The 19049-nt window shown below is 34.6% G+C and overlaps 1 protein-coding gene across 5 annotated transcripts in view; it reads left to right on the top strand.

Annotated features, from left to right (window-relative positions):
* LOC123542089 (uncharacterized) overlaps window positions 1-19049 on the top strand; it is a 226890-nt gene that overhangs the window by 145062 nt on the left and 62779 nt on the right. For 2 of the 5 annotated variants that reach the window (XM_053530953.1, XM_053530954.1), the window contains exons 54-61: window positions 3217-3339; window positions 3789-4046; window positions 4403-4509; window positions 6145-6301; window positions 6580-6699; window positions 6849-6971; window positions 7439-7696; window positions 7986-8108. In XM_053530953.1, the coding sequence (XP_053386928.1) occupies window positions 3217-3339; window positions 3789-4046; window positions 4403-4509; window positions 6145-6301; window positions 6580-6699; window positions 6849-6971; window positions 7439-7696; window positions 7986-8108 (1269 nt within the window). Of the gene's footprint in view, window positions 1-3216; window positions 3340-3788; window positions 4047-4402; window positions 4510-6144; window positions 6302-6579; window positions 6700-6848; window positions 6972-7438; window positions 7697-7985; window positions 8109-9313; window positions 9572-9853; window positions 9961-10205; window positions 10363-10988; window positions 11247-11510; window positions 11618-12615; window positions 12773-13075; window positions 13358-13559; window positions 13587-13922; window positions 14036-14501; window positions 14564-15197; window positions 15341-15800; window positions 15904-17770; window positions 17794-18096; window positions 18230-19049 lie in introns of all 5 variants that reach the window. The other 3 variants (XM_053530952.1, XR_008368553.1, XM_053530951.1) reach the window with 3 other exon arrangements.

The raw sequence follows: 19049 nt of genomic DNA, 5'->3' as shown, positions 1-19049 counted from the left end.
CAGTGACCTGAACAGTCAAAACGGTTTCCGGATGATAACTCAAGAACACTTGGCCTAGGATCAGAAAGTTGATAGGAGGTTGGTAATGACCAGCAGATGACCCCTATGATTAAGGTCAGTATGTTAAGTCAGTCACAGTGACTGAACAGTAAAACGGTTTCCGGATGATAACTCAGAATGCTTAGGCCTAGGTCACGAAGTTGATAGGAGGTTTGTATGACCAGCAGATGACCCTATTGATTTGAGGTCAGTATGTCAAAGTCAAGGTCACAGTGACAGGAACAGTAAAATGGTTTCGAATAACTCAAGAACGCTTGGGCCTAGTACAGGAAATTGTAGTTAGGTTGCCATGACCAGCAGATGACCCCTATTGATTTGAGTCATAGGTCAAGTCAAGTTACATTGGCAGGAACATTAAATGGTTTTGATCTTCTTGTCCAAAACCATAGGGCCTAGGCTTTGATATTTGGTATGTAGCAAATCTAGTGGTCCTCTACCAAGGTTGTTCAGATTATTTCCCTGGGGTCAAATATGGCCCACCTAGGGTCACATGGTTTATATAAACTTATATAGGAAAAACTTTGAAAAATCTTGTCCAAACCACAGGGCTAGGCTTGATATTTGTATATGATATCATCTAGTGGTCCTCTACTAGATTATTCAAATTATTCCCTAGGATCAAATATGGCTCGCGTGGGGGTCACATGTTTACATATACTTAATAGGAAATAATTTGAAAATCTTCTTGTCCAAACCACAAAGATATGGCTTTGGTAATTTGTAATGTAGCATCATTTAGTGGTTCTTTTACCAAGTTTGTTCAAGTTATCCTCTCGGGTCAAATATGGCCCGCCCAGAGGTCATATGGATCATATAGACTTATACAGGGAAAAACTTAGAATCTTCATGTCCATAATACATCATCAAATTTGGACATTATATTTTTTGAGTGCAAGATGAACTTGAATGAGTTGACATGATTTTGACCTGGACCTACTCACTTTCTGTATAAGCTCAATTGGATCACATGCATAGGTTTGTGTACTGAAAAAAACTTTGACCTTTTCTTGAACCTAGTGACCTACTTTCAATTTTGAAGGTACAGCTTCAATTTGGACCACATGCATATTTTTGTTCAAATAAAGTTGACCTTGATTTTGACTAGTGACCTACTTCATTTTCAAGCACAGCCTTCAATTTGAACCACAGCATAGTTTTGTGTACTGAAATGAACTTTCATCTTGAGATTACCTAGTGACCTATTTCCATTTCTGAAGGTACAGCTTCAAATTTGACCACTTGCATAGTTTGTGTTCCGAATGGAATTTGTGTTACAGTGAGCATAATTTCTGTTCCTTGTGCAATTACGAATGCATCAATGGGGGCATTTCGTGTTCGACGAGCCTTGTTTGTTTGGTTGGGTTAACGCCGTTTAACAGTGTTATACGGCGTGCAGTGTTCTTGGATTTGTTACAGTACAACTGTTCTCGTGTGTAATGCCAACTTCCTCACATGAATCAGAGGTAGAGGAACAATTATTCCAGACAGAATGTCGTTTATCAGATTGTCACGTGGAACATACTCCCCGCCCGAGGATCGAACTCACGGCCCCTCGATCCGTAGACCAATGCTCTACCTTATACATTGGGCACACGACTGTTAATTGTCCGTACGGTTTTAAAAATCGTATGAGTCCACAAGTTTTAGAATCCTTTGCGATCTCTGTACAATTGAAGAGTATGGCCACAGTGCGTACGGGCCCCGTACGATCTTTAGAGAATGCAATCGTAGGCTATCTGCACGGACATCGCAGACAAGTAATGCGGAGCTCGCAAGGATCCCGGCCGTACCTCGCACGATATCCCTTATATCGACGATATCCCGGAGCTCGACATCATAGGTTCTATCCGAATTATCCTTTTGAAGTCTCACCGGGACTCCCGCGTTAGTTTCTGCATAAGGGTATCGTACTGGTCTAGCAGGAGGCGCCGTTGCAACCATAGCTTTACCCAACATGTACGTCTACAAGGTCGCCGAGCGTTCAGGTTTTCTGTCTGAGACGATGTGGGTCCATTCAGTATCACGCCTCGACAGTATCTGGAGGAATTTGAAATATACTCAGACTTATAATATGTTCCTGTACAATCATGAATTATTAAGGAAGTCGTGCGAAGCCCGTACTGCTATCGTAAAGCCCTGTGAGTCCCATGCGAACATAGCATGTTCTCCGCGCGGTGTCCTTCATATCGTGCGGCTCTCGTACGGGGCTCTTGTGAGCTATTTACTACTTTGAAAATCTTTTCGAGCTCATAGATAAATTGAGAGCTCGGTGAAACATTTCCACCGACATCCTGAGGCCTCTACGAGTTCAAACAATCCATAAGACGCTCGTGATAGTCACCAATGTCGGTACGGTCGCCAACAGATTTGTAAAAAATTCAACTGGAAACCTTTTTGTACGGAACTCGTAGCCTTCTTGTGAACAGGGTATTAGCGGTAATCGTTCAGGTTCCATAAAACCAAGTTTCGTGTTTTTTACCTATCTTTATATTTTTATAACAACAAAAATCTTGCTTTGTCGATGATGTTTACGCAACAAGGGTTCCAAATGCATGGAGTTTCGCAACAAAGGTGTTACGAACATTCCTGCATTTATGCATGATTTGTGCATCACTCTTGCTTAAATAGATCAATGAAACATATTAATTTCGCATACCTGTTGACTTTAAAACTATTGATATAATCTATTTACATTAGGCTTGTGTCCCCTTTATTATCCAAAACAGATATAAAGGCCTTGAACTCTTTGATGTCAACTCGTTATGGAGTTACACCCAATGTTGCGTACATGCAATACCATTTCTTTACTCTTAAACAGAAGAATACGCTACTTGGGGGTTAATCAGGTGCCACAAATGCCCCAAATCCATTTCAACCAAAAATGGAGATGTGTACATTTTCGCAAGGACCCATTCGATCTAAGTATAGCAAATTCACAGAACATGTGTCCATTCGACTCAACTGCTCCTACCTTTTCAATTAGTCCTTAAGTTCCTTTATTTAATCAAATATAAGACTGGCTTTACTGACCCCATATTTTACATAAAAGACAGTTTTCGTTCGTCAAACATAAATGTTACAACGCATTTTTATTTATAATGTATTAGAAGAATCTGTTTTGCTGTATATATTATTATACTCTATTTTCGTTAACAGATACAGACGAGTGTATGGCCACTTCAGATACATGTTTGCACAATTGTTTTAACACGGAGGGAAGCTTTATTTGCAGCTGTGATGTTGGATTTTTCCTCCTAGAAGACAAAGTTACATGTAAAGGTAAATAATTGGTTATAAACTATAATAAATCGTTTTTATTATTGTTAAACTCTTACAAACTACGTTTAAATAACCTGTTAAAATGACTACATCATTTCTAAGAATTCGCAAAATACAATTGTGTTATTTATCAGAAATTTCGTGTATGTCGACTTTCATAACGTTAATGAAAGTTAATGTAGGTACATGGCGATAAATACATACAGTATATATATATGAGCCGTGCCATGATAAAACAAACATAGCTTTTCGACCTGCATGGATCCAGACCAACCTGCGTATCCACGGAGTCTGGTCAGTATCCATGCTTTTCGCTTTCAAAGCCTGTTGTAATTAGAGAAATTGTTAGCGAACAGCATGGATCCTGACCAGACTGTGAATGTTATCTAGAATTCAATAGTCTGGTAATCATGTGAAGATATTTTAGACCTACAAATGCTAAATTTCAGAATGCGAAAGATGGAAGTTTGGTGATAACTGTAGCCAAGCTTGCTCTTGTAAGCAGCGTCATACAGAAACATGTGACTCGGTAAATGGGAAATGCACATGTAAATCAGGATGGGGCGGAGCCACGTGTGATGAGGACGTCGACGAATGTAACGATGATATGGTTTGTCCGAAGAAATCTTTTTGTAAAAATACAAACGGAAGTTTCGATTGTAAATGTCTGAAGGGCTACTACAAAACTGGGAGCAAAGAATGTGAAGGTAATGGAAATGAAATACCGAGTAGATAATGTTTTAATTACAAATCTAAATTAACACCTAATTAATTCGTAGGTTAAAATAAGGAGACATTTTAGGAGCTGACAGAGGCGGAAGTTTGTTCTTAAAAATGTTTGTAAAATGACTTGTTTCATTACAAATCGTATTTGTTCGACTTCATTGCAACCAAACATGCAGCATCTTCATTTATTCCGTGTTGCTCGACCTGTGTTTTACCACTTTATAATTATATTTTCAACTATTATTCCGGAGCTGCTCATTGATCAGGTTCTAATCCGGTACAAACGCTGCTACGAATTCGGTATCCTTGGTTCTAGTTATATTCCGTTTTTTTTCAGAATGTGATTTTCGTCATTTCGGTGATAATTGCCTTGACGATTGTACATGCAACTTTGAGAATACAGCAGACTGTAATCATACGACAGGTGTATGCATGTGTAAACAGGTACAGTTTGCATCATAACATTTACTGTGTTATTGTAATAAACTACAAGACTACCAAAATATTTGAAAAAATAAGAAGTTACTATGTTATTGCAATAACGATACATATAAGGCTACAATGTAAAAAGGAAATAACGCAACATGTAATGAAAGTTAATACCTTAAGCAGAAATCATTCATTTTATTCATGTCACGAAATAAAGACTCTAGGATTCGACTTATAATCACATAGTAATATCTTGATGTTGTTATTACGAAAATACCAATCTCATTAAATTTTCGTAGCAATTGCGAGAATACTAATACATTAAGTGATTTGATGATATCTATATGCCTAACTATAGTAAAGGAACCAGTGTGGTCTGGTAATGGCGGACAGGTTTTTGAACACTAAATGTTCACTTTGCATGACAGCAGAGGTCTACATTAAAGCTAGCATCTGATTGAAAGTCATTGTGTATGTAATTTTGACATTTAAGTTGGAAAAATTGGAGAGGAGGTTGTATTTGGTGAAGTGAAACTCAATTTTAGTACGAGTAGTATTTCCAAGTCACAGCAATGTATTAATGAAAGCAAATATTACAAGAGAAAGAAATATGTCTTGGATTCAGTGTTGTTATATTTTTTGTCCTTTTGGGATCATGGAGTCCATTCAGCATATGTGTGATAGAGTTCCACTAAAGCCGGTGCTAGGGGACGAGAGAGGTGTTGCACACTTTCATTACCTCTCAGGAACAGACTCATTCAAACCGAGTCTGCTATTATTCTTCTTGGTTGCATTCTTTGCTTCCAGAGGATCTTTTTACAGATTTTATTATAAGGTACATGACTCCTACTTTTCTCTTCAGTTTACATCAGTTATTATAACTCTTTGAAATGAGGTAAGGACTTGTTCTTTTAAATGGGTCTAGCTATGATTTGTAGCTCTTTAAAAATGTCAGTTTTATTAGCTGACCTGAGCAATGCTAGTTAAATCAAAGAAAAACCTTGTGTATGCAATAGAGGCTGTATGTTTTCAATTGATCTTCATAAAATTTAGTCCGAATGATTGCCTTGATGAAATATGGGTCAACTGGAGTAAAAAAGTAGGTCACTAGGTTAAATCAAAGGAAAACATTGTGTATGCGATAGAGGCTGATTTTTTTTCAATCGATCTTTCTGAAAGTAAGCCTGAATGGTTTAGGTAGAATTTGAATATGGTCATCTGGGGTCAAAAAGTAGGTCACTAGGTTGAATCAAAGAAAAACCTCGTGTATGCGATAGAAGCTGTACTTTTCAACTGATCTTCATGAAATTTTGTTAGAATGATAGCCTTGACAAAATCTAGGTCAAGTTGAATACGGGTCATCTGGGTTTAAAAACATGTTTACACGTAAAGCGCTTTTGAACGTGAAATTGATCATGAAAAGGGCGCTATATAAATCTGGTATAATAATAATAATAATAATGATAATAATAATAATAATACACTGTTATGGTGTATTATGGTGTGTTTCTCAGGTGAGCAACCTAGGGCCATCTTGGCCTTCTTGTATAGAATATCAAAGGAAAAATATTAACTTGTTTAGCTACATACCAATGTATAACACTTATTACCTCTCCTAATAGCATTATTGATTCAATATTTTACATTCAGGGATGGAGCGGCGGCGAATGCACGGAAGATATCAATGAATGCATAGAAACTCAGAGTATATGTGACAAAAAGGCTAATTCCACATGCAAAAATACCATTGGTTCATTTATTTGCGAATGCAATTTTGGATTTATAGATGAAAACAATAAATGCGAAGGTGATATATAAAGTTTCCAAACCCTAGCAGAGTTATCTCCTATGAAATTTAGAAACACATGAAATTCAATTATTTTTCTTAAACAATGATGCATCACCCGACAAATACAGCAATAATCATAATTACTTAAAAACTGTATTGTTTTTAGAAGTATAAATCAGATAAACAATCGTTACAGATGTCTCAGTGAAATTTTTGCTTTTAAATTATTTACACAGGGATCATCACGTTTATACATATTGGTTTTCATTTTTTTAATAAACAACTATCAATTTCAGACATAGATGAATGTCTAGACGAACAGATGAACACTTGTCAGCAGGTCTGCTTGAACACACCGGGAAGCTTTATGTGTGATTGTAAAACAGGTTTTAACATGCAAAATGATGAATGTATAGGTAAAACGATCTACTATTGGCACATGTTCTTTGAATCAAGTTATTATCAGAGTGCATAAGGTTTTAATGTTTGAAACCTGAAATACAGCTATCGCAGTATATTATTAACTTTTTATCAGCTGCTTTATCAATGCATAGTCTACTTTCAGACATCGACGAATGTGATGAAAAGAAAGGGATTTGTGATCACAGTTGCAATAATACTTTGGGTAGCTACAAGTGTCTATGTGACACTGGATTCCAACTGTCCACGGACGGGAGAACATGCGAGCGTGAGTGATTACTGCTATTCAAATCTACAACAGTGTCATGTTATATATATTTCTTGAATTTCAAAGCGTTCATTGATATACATATACGATATTGAAATTTTTAGAGTATATGGTCAAAGAGTATGTAGTATGACTAATTTCATGACTCGGAAATAATAATAATAAAAAAACTTAATTCATGAAAAAATGTTAAGTTCTGTGAATTAAAACTCAAAGAACTGAAAGCATATTTTATTTAGTTCAGAATGAAAGTCAGAAAGGAAAAAAGAAATTGCCAGGAAGAGAATGACCGACCGAAGTTTAATTCTATATAAGAATTGACGGGAAAGTGAATATTACAAAAATGTAATTGTATGAGGTGTATACAACTAACATTTCCCCATTTTCCCATACGTTCGACATCATTTTGCGATTTCGTTTTCTGTAATTTCAAATCCTGAACTTATTTTGTACCTAAATCATTTCAGCCTGTGACATGTGGAATTTTGGCTTAAACTGTGAATCAGATTGTACTTGTAAGTTTGAAAACTCCGAGAAGTGTGATGCGACGACAGGATTTTGTACATGCAGGGCTGGATGGAATGGAACTAAATGTGAAAGTGACATAAATGAATGTGTCAATGGTACTGTGTGTCCAGACAACTCGAGTTGTAATAACATCAATGGAAGTTTTGTTTGCGTCTGCAACGAGGGCTTTAACAAAACAGAATTAGGAGAATGTCATGGTATGCTAAATGGTCTTGAGAGAGTTTGTCTCTATTTGGGAAAGTAAACTTTTGTATTAAATCACGTCAAATCATAGCTTTCTTGCTTTTTAGTATTTCGTAGATCGAAAGATTCAGTTCGATTTGATGATAATTATGATATCAGATTATCAGCCAGTGAGGACAAACCCACTATAATATATCCAGGGATCTGTCTATCCAAACTTGGTACAAAAAGCGTACTGAGCTTTGTTTGGCTAGATATAACTGTATTTAGTAAATTATGTCTGTTTGATTTATATCAATACAGATATCGACGAATGCGAGGAGAAAAATAACACTTGTTCCCAAGTTTGTTTAAATACAGCCGGAAGTTTTGATTGTAGCTGCGAAAATGGTTATTTCTTAGACGGCGATAACATCACTTGCCAAGGTAAACAATTAAGCAGAAATATTAAGCTCTAATTATTTGTATACTATCACTATTTTTAGACCGCGAAGGTTATTTTTGTAATCCAAAAAAGAATGGTGTAATATATTTCCAAATGCCATTGCATATGTGAACAGAGAACCTTAATAAAATGAAATCTACACAATATATACTTTACAAACATTTAACGCTCTATGCTCTGAGAGTGCACTAACTGTAATAAATCTTCAAAATGTTATTGCATATATGAACGGAGAATTATGTCTCCCCCGTATGAGGAGTAGACATATTGTTTTTGCCTTCACCGTCTGTCTGTCCATCCGTTCGTCCGCTGTCAGGCTTTCACAGGTTACACTACCGGCTAAAGTTCGACGAAGCTTCACAGGAGTGATTAGTACTAAGCATTGTTATGCATATCTTCGACATGGTCCGTTCCTCTGCACAAATTGCCCGCAAGAGCTCAGAATACAAAAACAAAATCTTGTTTGACTTTCAAAAGTTTAACTACTGACTTGATTTTTACGAAACATCACAGGAGTAATCAATACCATCACTTGTATGCATAATGCCGGCGCATTTCGCTGCGCGGCAAAAAATGGCTAGCAGAGCTAAAACCGGCTTTCACAGCATACACCGCTGCCGCATTTCGAAAAAACTCCACGGTAATGGTCATTACTAAGCCTAGTTGTGCATATCACCTGCATGTTCCACTTCGCTGCATAAAATGGTCGTGAGGGCTAAAAATAACAAATGTACAGCTTTCACAGGTCAGATTGCTGACTGGATTTCGACGAAAATTCATAGGAGAAATCAGTACCAACCCAAGCTTTTCATATCGCTGACATATTCTGCTTCACTTCACTAAAGAGGCCACCAGAGCTAAAAACAGAAAACTCTTGTCTAGCTTTTACAGGTAAAACTCTTGGACAGATATCGACGAATCTTCACGACAAAGATCAATATCAAACCTAGTTGTGCATATCGCCGATATTTCCGGCTTCGCTGCTCAATATGGCCGTCAAAGCTAAAGGTATACACAAAAGGGAGAGACATATGTTTATGTAACAAAGCACATAAACTAAACAAAAAAAGTGCTCTTGCTTTCAAAGTGCACTGGTTTTTATAATTTTACAAAATGCCATTGCATATGAACAAAGACTCTTAATTAAACGTAGACAGTACGGAAATTCAATGCTCTATGCTTTCAGAGTGCCCCATCTGGACCTTTGGTGACAACTGCCTGTATAATTGCAATTGTAACAAAACAAACACAGAAACATGTGATGCTAAGACAGGAACATGCGTGTGTATAGGGGGTTGGAATGGAACCGGCTGTGAAAACGACATAAATGAATGCGAAAATGAAACAACTTGTCCTAAACACTCCATGTGTAATAACTCCGATGGAAGCTATAATTGTACTTGCAATACTGGTTACCGAATGATGTTTGATGGAAACTGTGAAAGTATGTACTTTTGTGCAAACTAGTACAATCCATCAAAAAAAAATATTTTAGTAATTTCGGCAATATTGTACTTATAATTATAGTTGCAACATACCTAAAAAGTAGATGTAACAACATGTCTGTTGTGGTTCAGTAGGCTTTTATGGAAAGTATCAGACTATTGACCATTTATTCTTTAGACACTAGTGTTTAGGCATGGAATCATTTATTTTTGTTTTTTTCAATATGAATTACTAGACTCTCATTCCACATATTAAGTATTTCTATGCATATACTTTGCAGTATGTCCAAAAGGAAGATACGGATTTAATTGCAGTAGAGACTGTAAATGTCATAAACTAAATTCGAAATCTTGCAATCACGTCTTTGGGAATTGCACTTGCAAAGAGGTTAGTTCTTTCCTTTTATTTACTAAACGAATATCGATTTGTGTTTGTATATCGAAATTACTGTATATACTTAAGTGTAGCTAATGTTGTCGAATAGCATAAACAGATTGTTTCAGTTAAAGCATTACTTGTTAATACTAGACGATGCGCAAATAAAAGCTGCTTTACAATACAAATTAACTGTTGTAAGCAGTGGTAGAGATTTTTGATTTGACTGGACCGTGAATGCAAATATGTATTTGTAGGGTTGGATTGGTTCGTCTTGTTCTGAAGATATAGATGAATGCGAAGAAAACTCGACCTTGTGTCAGAGCATAGAAAACTCAACTTGCGAGAATACGAATGGGTCATACATGTGCAGATGTAATGAGGGGTTACGTGAACAAGGAAACATATGTACAGGTAGCTAGATCTTTATAACAGCTTCAGACTTTGATAAGATAAGATCTCCGATGATATCTTTACGCTGACAAGTCCAAAGCGGTGTGCTGATGTAACCCTTTATACATTTGTCACTCTTTAGATTACATATTGTAGAAGAAGTGTAGGTAGGTTTCACTTCTGCCCCATGGCTATTTTTGAATGAAGTGAGACAATTTCAAAACAGACCCGCAGGATTCTACCCTAATTTTTCAATGTTTGACTTAGAATTCTGTCTCATTCAATCCGTTTACTTGAGGCACCCTAGAAAAAAAGATATCGACAGTTTTTTTTTTGTTTGTTTTATAATTGTGTACTAATAGTTTGATGTTTCTTTTATCAAAATTGATGGTAAAATGATTCTCTGAAAACGTTTTAGATAGTGGCCATCACTTTGAAATTTGGCTTTACTTGAGCTTAATATCACGAACTAACAAAATTGACAAAAAAATCAAAACATACGACTCGGTAAAAATGTTTAAAAATTGCAACACAGAGCGAAACACGGTCAACTTTAAGAATACATCGAGCAAATGCCGTTCTATGAACATTAATTATAGGGTTCAGTACCTAAAATCATATACTTACTTCGATTGTATCTATTTCAGATTGCGATATATGGAAATATGGACATGATTGTAAATCAAATTGTACATGTAATATATCAAAATCTGAATACTGTGACCCAGTTAACGGGGTTTGCACTTGTAAAGCTGGTTGGAACGGAGTAAACTGTGAAAATGACATAGATGAATGTAAACAAGAAAATATTTGCCCAGACAATTCAACATGCGAAAATTCCCTTGGAACTTTTAACTGCAGATGCAATAAAGGTTATCTTACCATGGAACTTGGTACTTGTAAAGGTATCCTAGACCTTTTTACTGTTGTATAAGACCGTTCCATTACAAATTAAAAACTGATATATTTAACTTGCAACGCTGTAACGTCAATGTGTACTTTCTTTCAAATAGTAGACAGAATTTTATAAGACAAAATACATTTTGTAAAGAAATACGTCACTGTGACCTAGTCGTCTTCAGTGCAGTATTATATTGAATATTACTGCATTGTTATGATGTACACAATTTGCAACCGTACAAATAATTAATGGAAGAATTTTGATTTAGAATGTGGTGAACGACACTATGGTGACAACTGCAGCGAAGAATGCATGTGTAATTTTTATCATACAAAAACCTGTCATCATGTATCAGGCAATTGCTCATGTATTCCGGTAAGGACTTCATTAGCTACTTATTATGAAGAAAATGACCTTAGATAGTTTAAACAGTTTCTGTTTGAGTAAGTAAATAACATGATAAAAATCTCGTAAAACCTGTCTAAAATATATTTCCAAAACTTAACGAAGGTTTCCATGGCTACATGTATTAAACAAGCTCGTACACTTTTGAGCCTACATTAATTGAATAAAAAGTTATATTATATATTAGTAACATCTTCTTATTTCAAATACTCGAACACTTCATATTTTTAAGATATTCATTCAGTTAAATGCATTTTCAAACTGTCTCCACATAACTGTATGTTTCGGTTTTATTATTTATTAGTAACATCTTCACATTTCAAGCATGCTTCATATTTTGTAAATATTCGTTAAAATTCGTTAAAAATCAAATTGTACTATCCTTGAAAACGTGTGAACGATCATTTACTTTACGTTAAAATTTGACCTTTTACACATATCCGTCTTTGTAAATTCATGACATCATTTCTGTTATATTTCAAAACGTTAAGTCGAGGAATTTTGCTGATACAGAAACAAATGTTATCGCACAGGTTTTAGATATTTCATAATATTGACGGAGTAATATATCAAGACACAGGTATAATTTTTCTTTTTTTTACTCAAACTTGCTTTGAAATATAATACTGCTATTTGGGCCGTCTGTTAAATCATTCAGGTATTTATGTCAATATTACCCAACGAACAACTTCGAATTCTCTTCATACAAAATGTGATAGTAAGAAAAGCATAGCAATGACTTAAATGTAATTTAAACCAATTTTACAAGATTCAATATAGTCCTTCATGAGTCATATATTGACCTCTCCTTAAAATGAGTGTCCAGATCAAATAATGACAATGACACAAAACTTACAAAATTCGTATGGTTACTTCTAGAAGCAAAACGATTTTTAAGTATTGGTTAACGCTTTTATCTTGTCAAACAAGTTGATGCCTGATAATACAAAACATAATTCACTTTTAAGGGATGGTCAGGCAGAGACTGCTCTGACGATGTTGACGAATGCACAGAGGACAGTACTACTTGCAATACGAAAATGAATTCTACCTGTGAAAACAGCATTGGTTCTTTTCATTGCACATGCAATGCTGGCTTTCGGGAACAGAAGGACATGTGCTTACGTATGCAATTAATGTTTGGTTCGTGTTGATAGCTTCACAAATTTGATAACTTTATTCCAAATTTAATGCATAGTATAACTAATTAACATTGTAAAATATAATGTGAATGTACCTACAATTTAATGTCTAGCACGGCTCATGCATTTGATAAACGGTATCATATATTGTAATGAAAGATATATGTATCATTAACTGTAATGGAAGATATGTAGTCTGAGATCATACGTAGCATTGGTTTATAACAGAAGAAAAGTGTATTTGTAAACAAAGTATTTCTTTTATAGTTTATTTTTTATCAATTAGAATGCAGTGACAATACTTATGGTACAAATTGTACTGGTCAATGCAACTGCCATGCCAAGAACTCAGCAAATGAGGTCCAAACATGCGATATTGTAACAGGAATTTGTAATTGTAAATCGAACTGGAAAGGTGACACGTGTGAAGAAGATGTTGACGAATGTGAAAAAGATGGCACGCTTTGTAGTGAGGATGAGAATGCAACTTGTGTTAATACTGTAGGGTGGTATCGATGCGACTGTAAAAGAGGATATGAGAAACTAACAGGCGACAATTGTGTAGCAGGTAAAAAAAATTGAAAGTGATTGTTTAAATACATTATTATATCATTAACATCTCTGTAAAAGAAAGCAACACAACATAAACACAAATTATGTATTTTGTCGGAATAGTTATTTCATATAATTAAACATAATTAATATGGGTTAGGGTTATTATCTTACTCATCGTATCGTCTTTGACATTAAACCTTTCTTTTCTGCTTTAGGTATTCCCACAACTACGCTAAAGCCAGGTAAATATTTTATCTATACATTCTCTACAAATACTGATCAGTTCCATGTGATTTCTGCTTTATTTTATAGGTAAACTGTTAAACTGAAGATTTTTTAAGGCTGTTGAAAATCATCTCTTTCTTTTCTCAAAACGTGATAGACATATTTCATAAGAGAGTGCTAAATGGATGTCACATATTTCATTTTTGTTATATTTTTTTGCATTTATTTAGCTGATTTCAAGTATGACTATATATAAAGGAATTTACCTGTTTTTACTTATACTTGTAGAATCAGTAACAGACAAACTTTGACTAAATTCTAAAAATTCAATCGCTATTGTCCCAAATTCATAGATTCGGCGATGCTGATTGTAGCAGTTGTTACAATCGAGATAGATCTTCCTGTTGGAACTAACCTCAACGCCGCTAGCGTATACATCAGCGTTGCAAATAAGCTTTTGACAACAGTGAGTTATTACCATGTAAAATTTTTTAAATGTTCAAATGAAATTCTCACTACAATCATGCTTGTTTTGCCTTTTGTTAACAATATTTCAGTAATTTAATGGTGAGCAAATAACCTTAACAGTTTCCCTGTATTTTGTATTAGCACTGACCTGTTCTTCGTAAGTAACTGTCAACTTTCCCACAAATATCGGAGGTATATGACGAATGATTCACGCACAATCGTCAAGGGGAGCATACGCCTCGCCCGGGAACTGAACGCATGATCCAGTAAACAGTACCGAGCTTATCGGGCGGACTACTTTAAACACGTTCCTTATCATTTCAATCAACGTGATTTTAAGTATTTAATAGAACATTTAATTTGAACATTAATTCATTACTCACTTTACTTATTCTTATGCAATATATTAATCTCATTTGAATATTTGTTTTAATTTTAATATTTATAATATCTACTGTTTTCAGTTGCGTGAATATTTTAAACGATTTACGGACGCTCTATTAGAGTTTTTCATTACCGATATAAGGTGAGAATAATATGATTAAATTAGTAAGTATCAAATTTTATTACTTATCCATATAACTTACGATATATTATGCAAAAATAGGATTAAAAAATGAAAAAAAGAAAAAAGCACTAGATATTTAACAATTTTTATGGAACCGAATTTATCAACTGAATCGGTCCATACGTATTATACTTCATTTTTTGACTTTAACATCAAATATGTAAAACACACATGAACTAGATATAAACAAAGTTCATTATGTATATTCTGCTAACATTAAGCAATGCTATTTTATGCATTGTTCTTTTTTAAAAGGAAATCCGTTTCCAAATTCCCTAGTTTTTCATTTGAAACCCCCAATTTTACGCTCTTTTATTCATTCAGTCTGTGTATTAACTTTGTAAAAATGTAGATCTCATAGGGACAAACATTCTGACAAAGATCAATGATGATAAAGTAGAAAATGTAGTAACTAGCGCGTTAAAAATGTTTTTTTTTTTTTTATCTTTAATTGATTCCGTGCTTTCATATTTATTTTGATGTAAGTTTATAATTTTACTTTATTAACATAAGACACTTTATTTCTTAACTAACTTTTCTAAAAAATATTTTTGCACACCATTTGTAATATTATTTTATGATCTTTCAGTAGTGTAGGTAGCATCATTGCCTATTATTCTGTCCGGTATGGTACGGCTGATAAAAATGTTGCTACCAAAGTAGTACAGGCAATCATCGATCTGCATAAGGGTACTGAACTTGTATTTGATGGACGGACTGTCAGCGCTACGTCAGGTGAATTCTCAGACTTTTATTCGGACTGAAAAACCTCTAGGCGATAAGAATGCTTGAAGTTATGAAACATTCATTTTTATTTCTGCCATAAATAAGCAAGTATTAGAAAAACAAAACAGAAGTAAAAATCATATTAAGATAATTTTTAAAAGAAGAGTTTCTGTTTTTCCAATATCTTATTTCAAGAAATGAATATATTATTTGTTCCTTACCAATGTCAACAAGATCAAAGTTTGTCTCATACATCTGATGAATATACCGGGAGGTACTGCATGAAATGAAGCATGGTTTTATTTGGCGTGACTGTTATTATTCATTATTATTTATTGATTTCTTAAACGTAATTGAATTCAATGGTATGGTAACAGATTACCTATTTACGTTGTAACAGTGAAAAACTATTACTATTAATAACATTCAACTTGTGCTTAAACAACTTGTAAAATTATTATTAATTTAGATTCTTATAAAGATATGGCGCCATGTGAGATCCTGTACACGATTATTGAAAGTTGTGGAGAAGGGTATACATGTAATGTGGAAAATGATATTCCAGTCTGTAGGTAAGTAATCATCCAAGTTTCAGGGTGCATTGATGCTAGTCCAGTTGTCTTATAATTTTTTTTTCAAATAATATCTCTGCAGTAAGAACAAAATCCAAGCACACATACTGGGCGGAGTGATATTCACATGTCCCTTAAAGTCCCATAATGCTTAAAATATTATGTTAAAACAAATGAAAAGCTGTCAAAAATAGACGATACGCACGACATGGTCAAATATACCTTCTTTTAATATGTCCATGAAAGTTTACTCTAGAGACATAGACGGAGGTAACCAAAAGCTTTAAATTCAAATAAATTCAAATTCACTTTCTTCTATATTGATCAATATTCATACAAATATAAGAAAAAAAAAATGAAATACGCTGTTCCTAGATATAGCTTCTTTCTTGTATGCAACTATGAATCTAAAGTACTACAATGTACCATTAAATACGATTGTAAAGTAAGTCTTTTGAATTTCTGTTTTTTTTTTTGGTGAAGCTTTTAGTATGGTCTTTTGTCCGTCGTCCGGCGTCCGTCGTCCGTCGTCTGTCCACAATTGAGCTTGTGTTCACGATAGCGCTTTCATTTCTTATTTGATTTGAACTAAACTTGCACATAACTTGTACCTCTATTAGATCTCGGTTCCTTTCGAAAACCAGCCATATTGCACGATGGGTCTTGGAGTTACGCCCCCTGAAATGGCTAAAATCTGCACAATTGAGATTGTGTTCACGATAGCGCCTTCATTTCCTATTTTATTTAAACCAAACTTGCACATAACTTGTATCTCTATTAGATCTCGGTTCCTTTCGAAAATCAGCCATATTACACGATGGCTCTTGGAGTTATGCCCCCTTAAATGGCTAAAATCTGCAGAATTGAGCTTGTGTTCACGATAGCGCTTTCATTTCTTATTTGATTTGAACCAAACTTGCACATAACTTGTATCTCTATTAGACCTCGATTCCTTTCGAAATCCAGCCATATTGCACGATGGATCTTGGAGTTATGCCCCCTGAAATGGCTAAAATCTGCACAATTGAGCTTATGTTCACGATAGCGCTTTCATTTCTTATTTGATTTGAACCAAACTTGCACATAACTTGTATCTCTATTAGATCTCGATTCCTTTCGAAAATCAGCCATATTGCAAGATGGGTCTTGGAGTTATGCCTCCTGAAATGGCTAAAATTGTAGATTTTAGCCTTGTGTTCATGATAGCGCTTTTATTTATTTTTGCATGTTCACCAAACTTGTTTAACTCACCTCACCGAATTTCTAGAAAATTTGTTCAAATTATGGCCCCAGAGTCAAAATTGGCCCGCCCCAGGGATTACTTGTTTTTTACATAGACTTGTATAGGAAAATCTTTAAAAATCTTTTTGTCTGGAACTACAATGCCTAGAGTTTAGATATTTGGTGTGTAGTATTGTCTAGTGGACCTCTACCAAGAATATACAAATCGTAGCCCTGTAGTCAAAATTGGCCCCAACCTGGGGACTACTTGTTTTTACATAGACTTATAAATTATAAGAAAATCTTTAAAAATCTTTTTGTCTGAAACCACAATGACTAGAGCTTAGATATTTGGTATGTAGCATTGTCTAGTGGACCTCTACAAAGATTATTCAAATCATGGCCCTGGAGTCAAAATTGGCCCCGCCCCAGGGGCTACTTGTTTTACATAGAATTATAGAGGGAAATCTTGAAAAATCTTTTTGTCTGAAACTACAACGGCTAGAGTTTAGATATTTGGTGTATATCATTATCTAGTTGACCTGTACCAAGATTGTTCAAATCATGGCCCTGAGGTAAAAGATTGGTACTATCCACTAAGGATTGGCATTCAAAATAATGATTAAGTTTAATTTTGTTATTTCAGCCTACAGACGGATCAGTCAAATGGTAAGTTTGAACGATATAGTTAAGATTTTACCAGTGTGAGCAAGTAATTTTTTATGAAAGCAGTTTTTCCAATATTTATGACAACGTTTAATGAAGAGTATACAGAGATGGTAAACAACTTGATACGATTTGAAACTTTTTCGAAATGTTCATAGTATAGCACTTACGTATCTACATAACATAATGTTTTACTCTTCTGATGATGAGCATATTCGCTAGAAACATTATTTTCAAGTAATTTTTGTAACAAATATTCAGCTTTCTCATTTTCAGTTAAGTACATGCCACATTTACATTTTTCAGTAAAGTGGCAATTAGTCATTGGCCTGTCGGCTGCTGGACTGTTTACTCTGATCGTTGCTGCGTTGTTAGCTGTGTCTGTACATAGACTCAGGAGAAGTAGAAAAAATAAGGGGAACAACTATTTTGAACGAGAGTAATGCTTTTAAAAACTTCTTATAGATGCTGCTTTTAATACATAATCCTATATAATGACTTGTTTTCAGTTATATGCTTTATATGATCATTACTGTTGTTTTGTAATTTATAAACCTTGTCCAGCTTTGTTAGGATAATCATGACCTGAAAGTTAAAATATCACGCTAAGGTATTAACTACTTATTTTTGATACCAGCACAAGACAAAAGTCACCATTATTGTAAGAAAGTTAATACTTTTTTGCTTGTTGTCTTGCTATATTCCTACTGGACTGACTTATTGTGGACAAATTCTGTCGTGCATTTTATTCATATGTCTAACACCATTTGTGAGGAAACATTATAATACTGTGAAATCATTAATTTTCGTGGATCTCGTGGTTGTTTCATTCCAAGAAATTTAATCCCAACAAACAAGTAAACTTCCCATTCATTTAATGTTCAAAAGTTGAAATCCATGAATTCATATCCCGTATACATTGCGGTTTTGACCAAAATCCCACCAAATCTTATGCACACGAAATTAAATGATTATAGTGTGACATGAAACGCGTTTCCGTATTAAGGGTTTGCCTTTGTTTACATACGTCTTCTATGATTGCTTTAAAACTTTCCCCATAGCTCGAGTAGTTTGAGATTATTGATCAATAATTATGTTTAAATAGTTTCTTATAATAATCTTAGCCGATTCGGAACACTAAATTATGACTCCTTTTTACGTTGGACCCATGTGTCATTTTCATAATAACTTAATCAAACTCAAGTGAAAGATCTCTAGCTTTCACACGCCAACCATTTTCACGGAGATAACTCGATGAA

The sequence above is a fragment of the Mercenaria mercenaria genome, chromosome 19 (assembly GCF_021730395.1).
Source record: "Mercenaria mercenaria strain notata chromosome 19, MADL_Memer_1, whole genome shotgun sequence".
NCBI lineage: Eukaryota > Metazoa > Mollusca > Bivalvia > Venerida > Veneridae > Mercenaria > Mercenaria mercenaria.
This window is presented reverse-complemented; position numbering and strand designations above follow the sequence as displayed.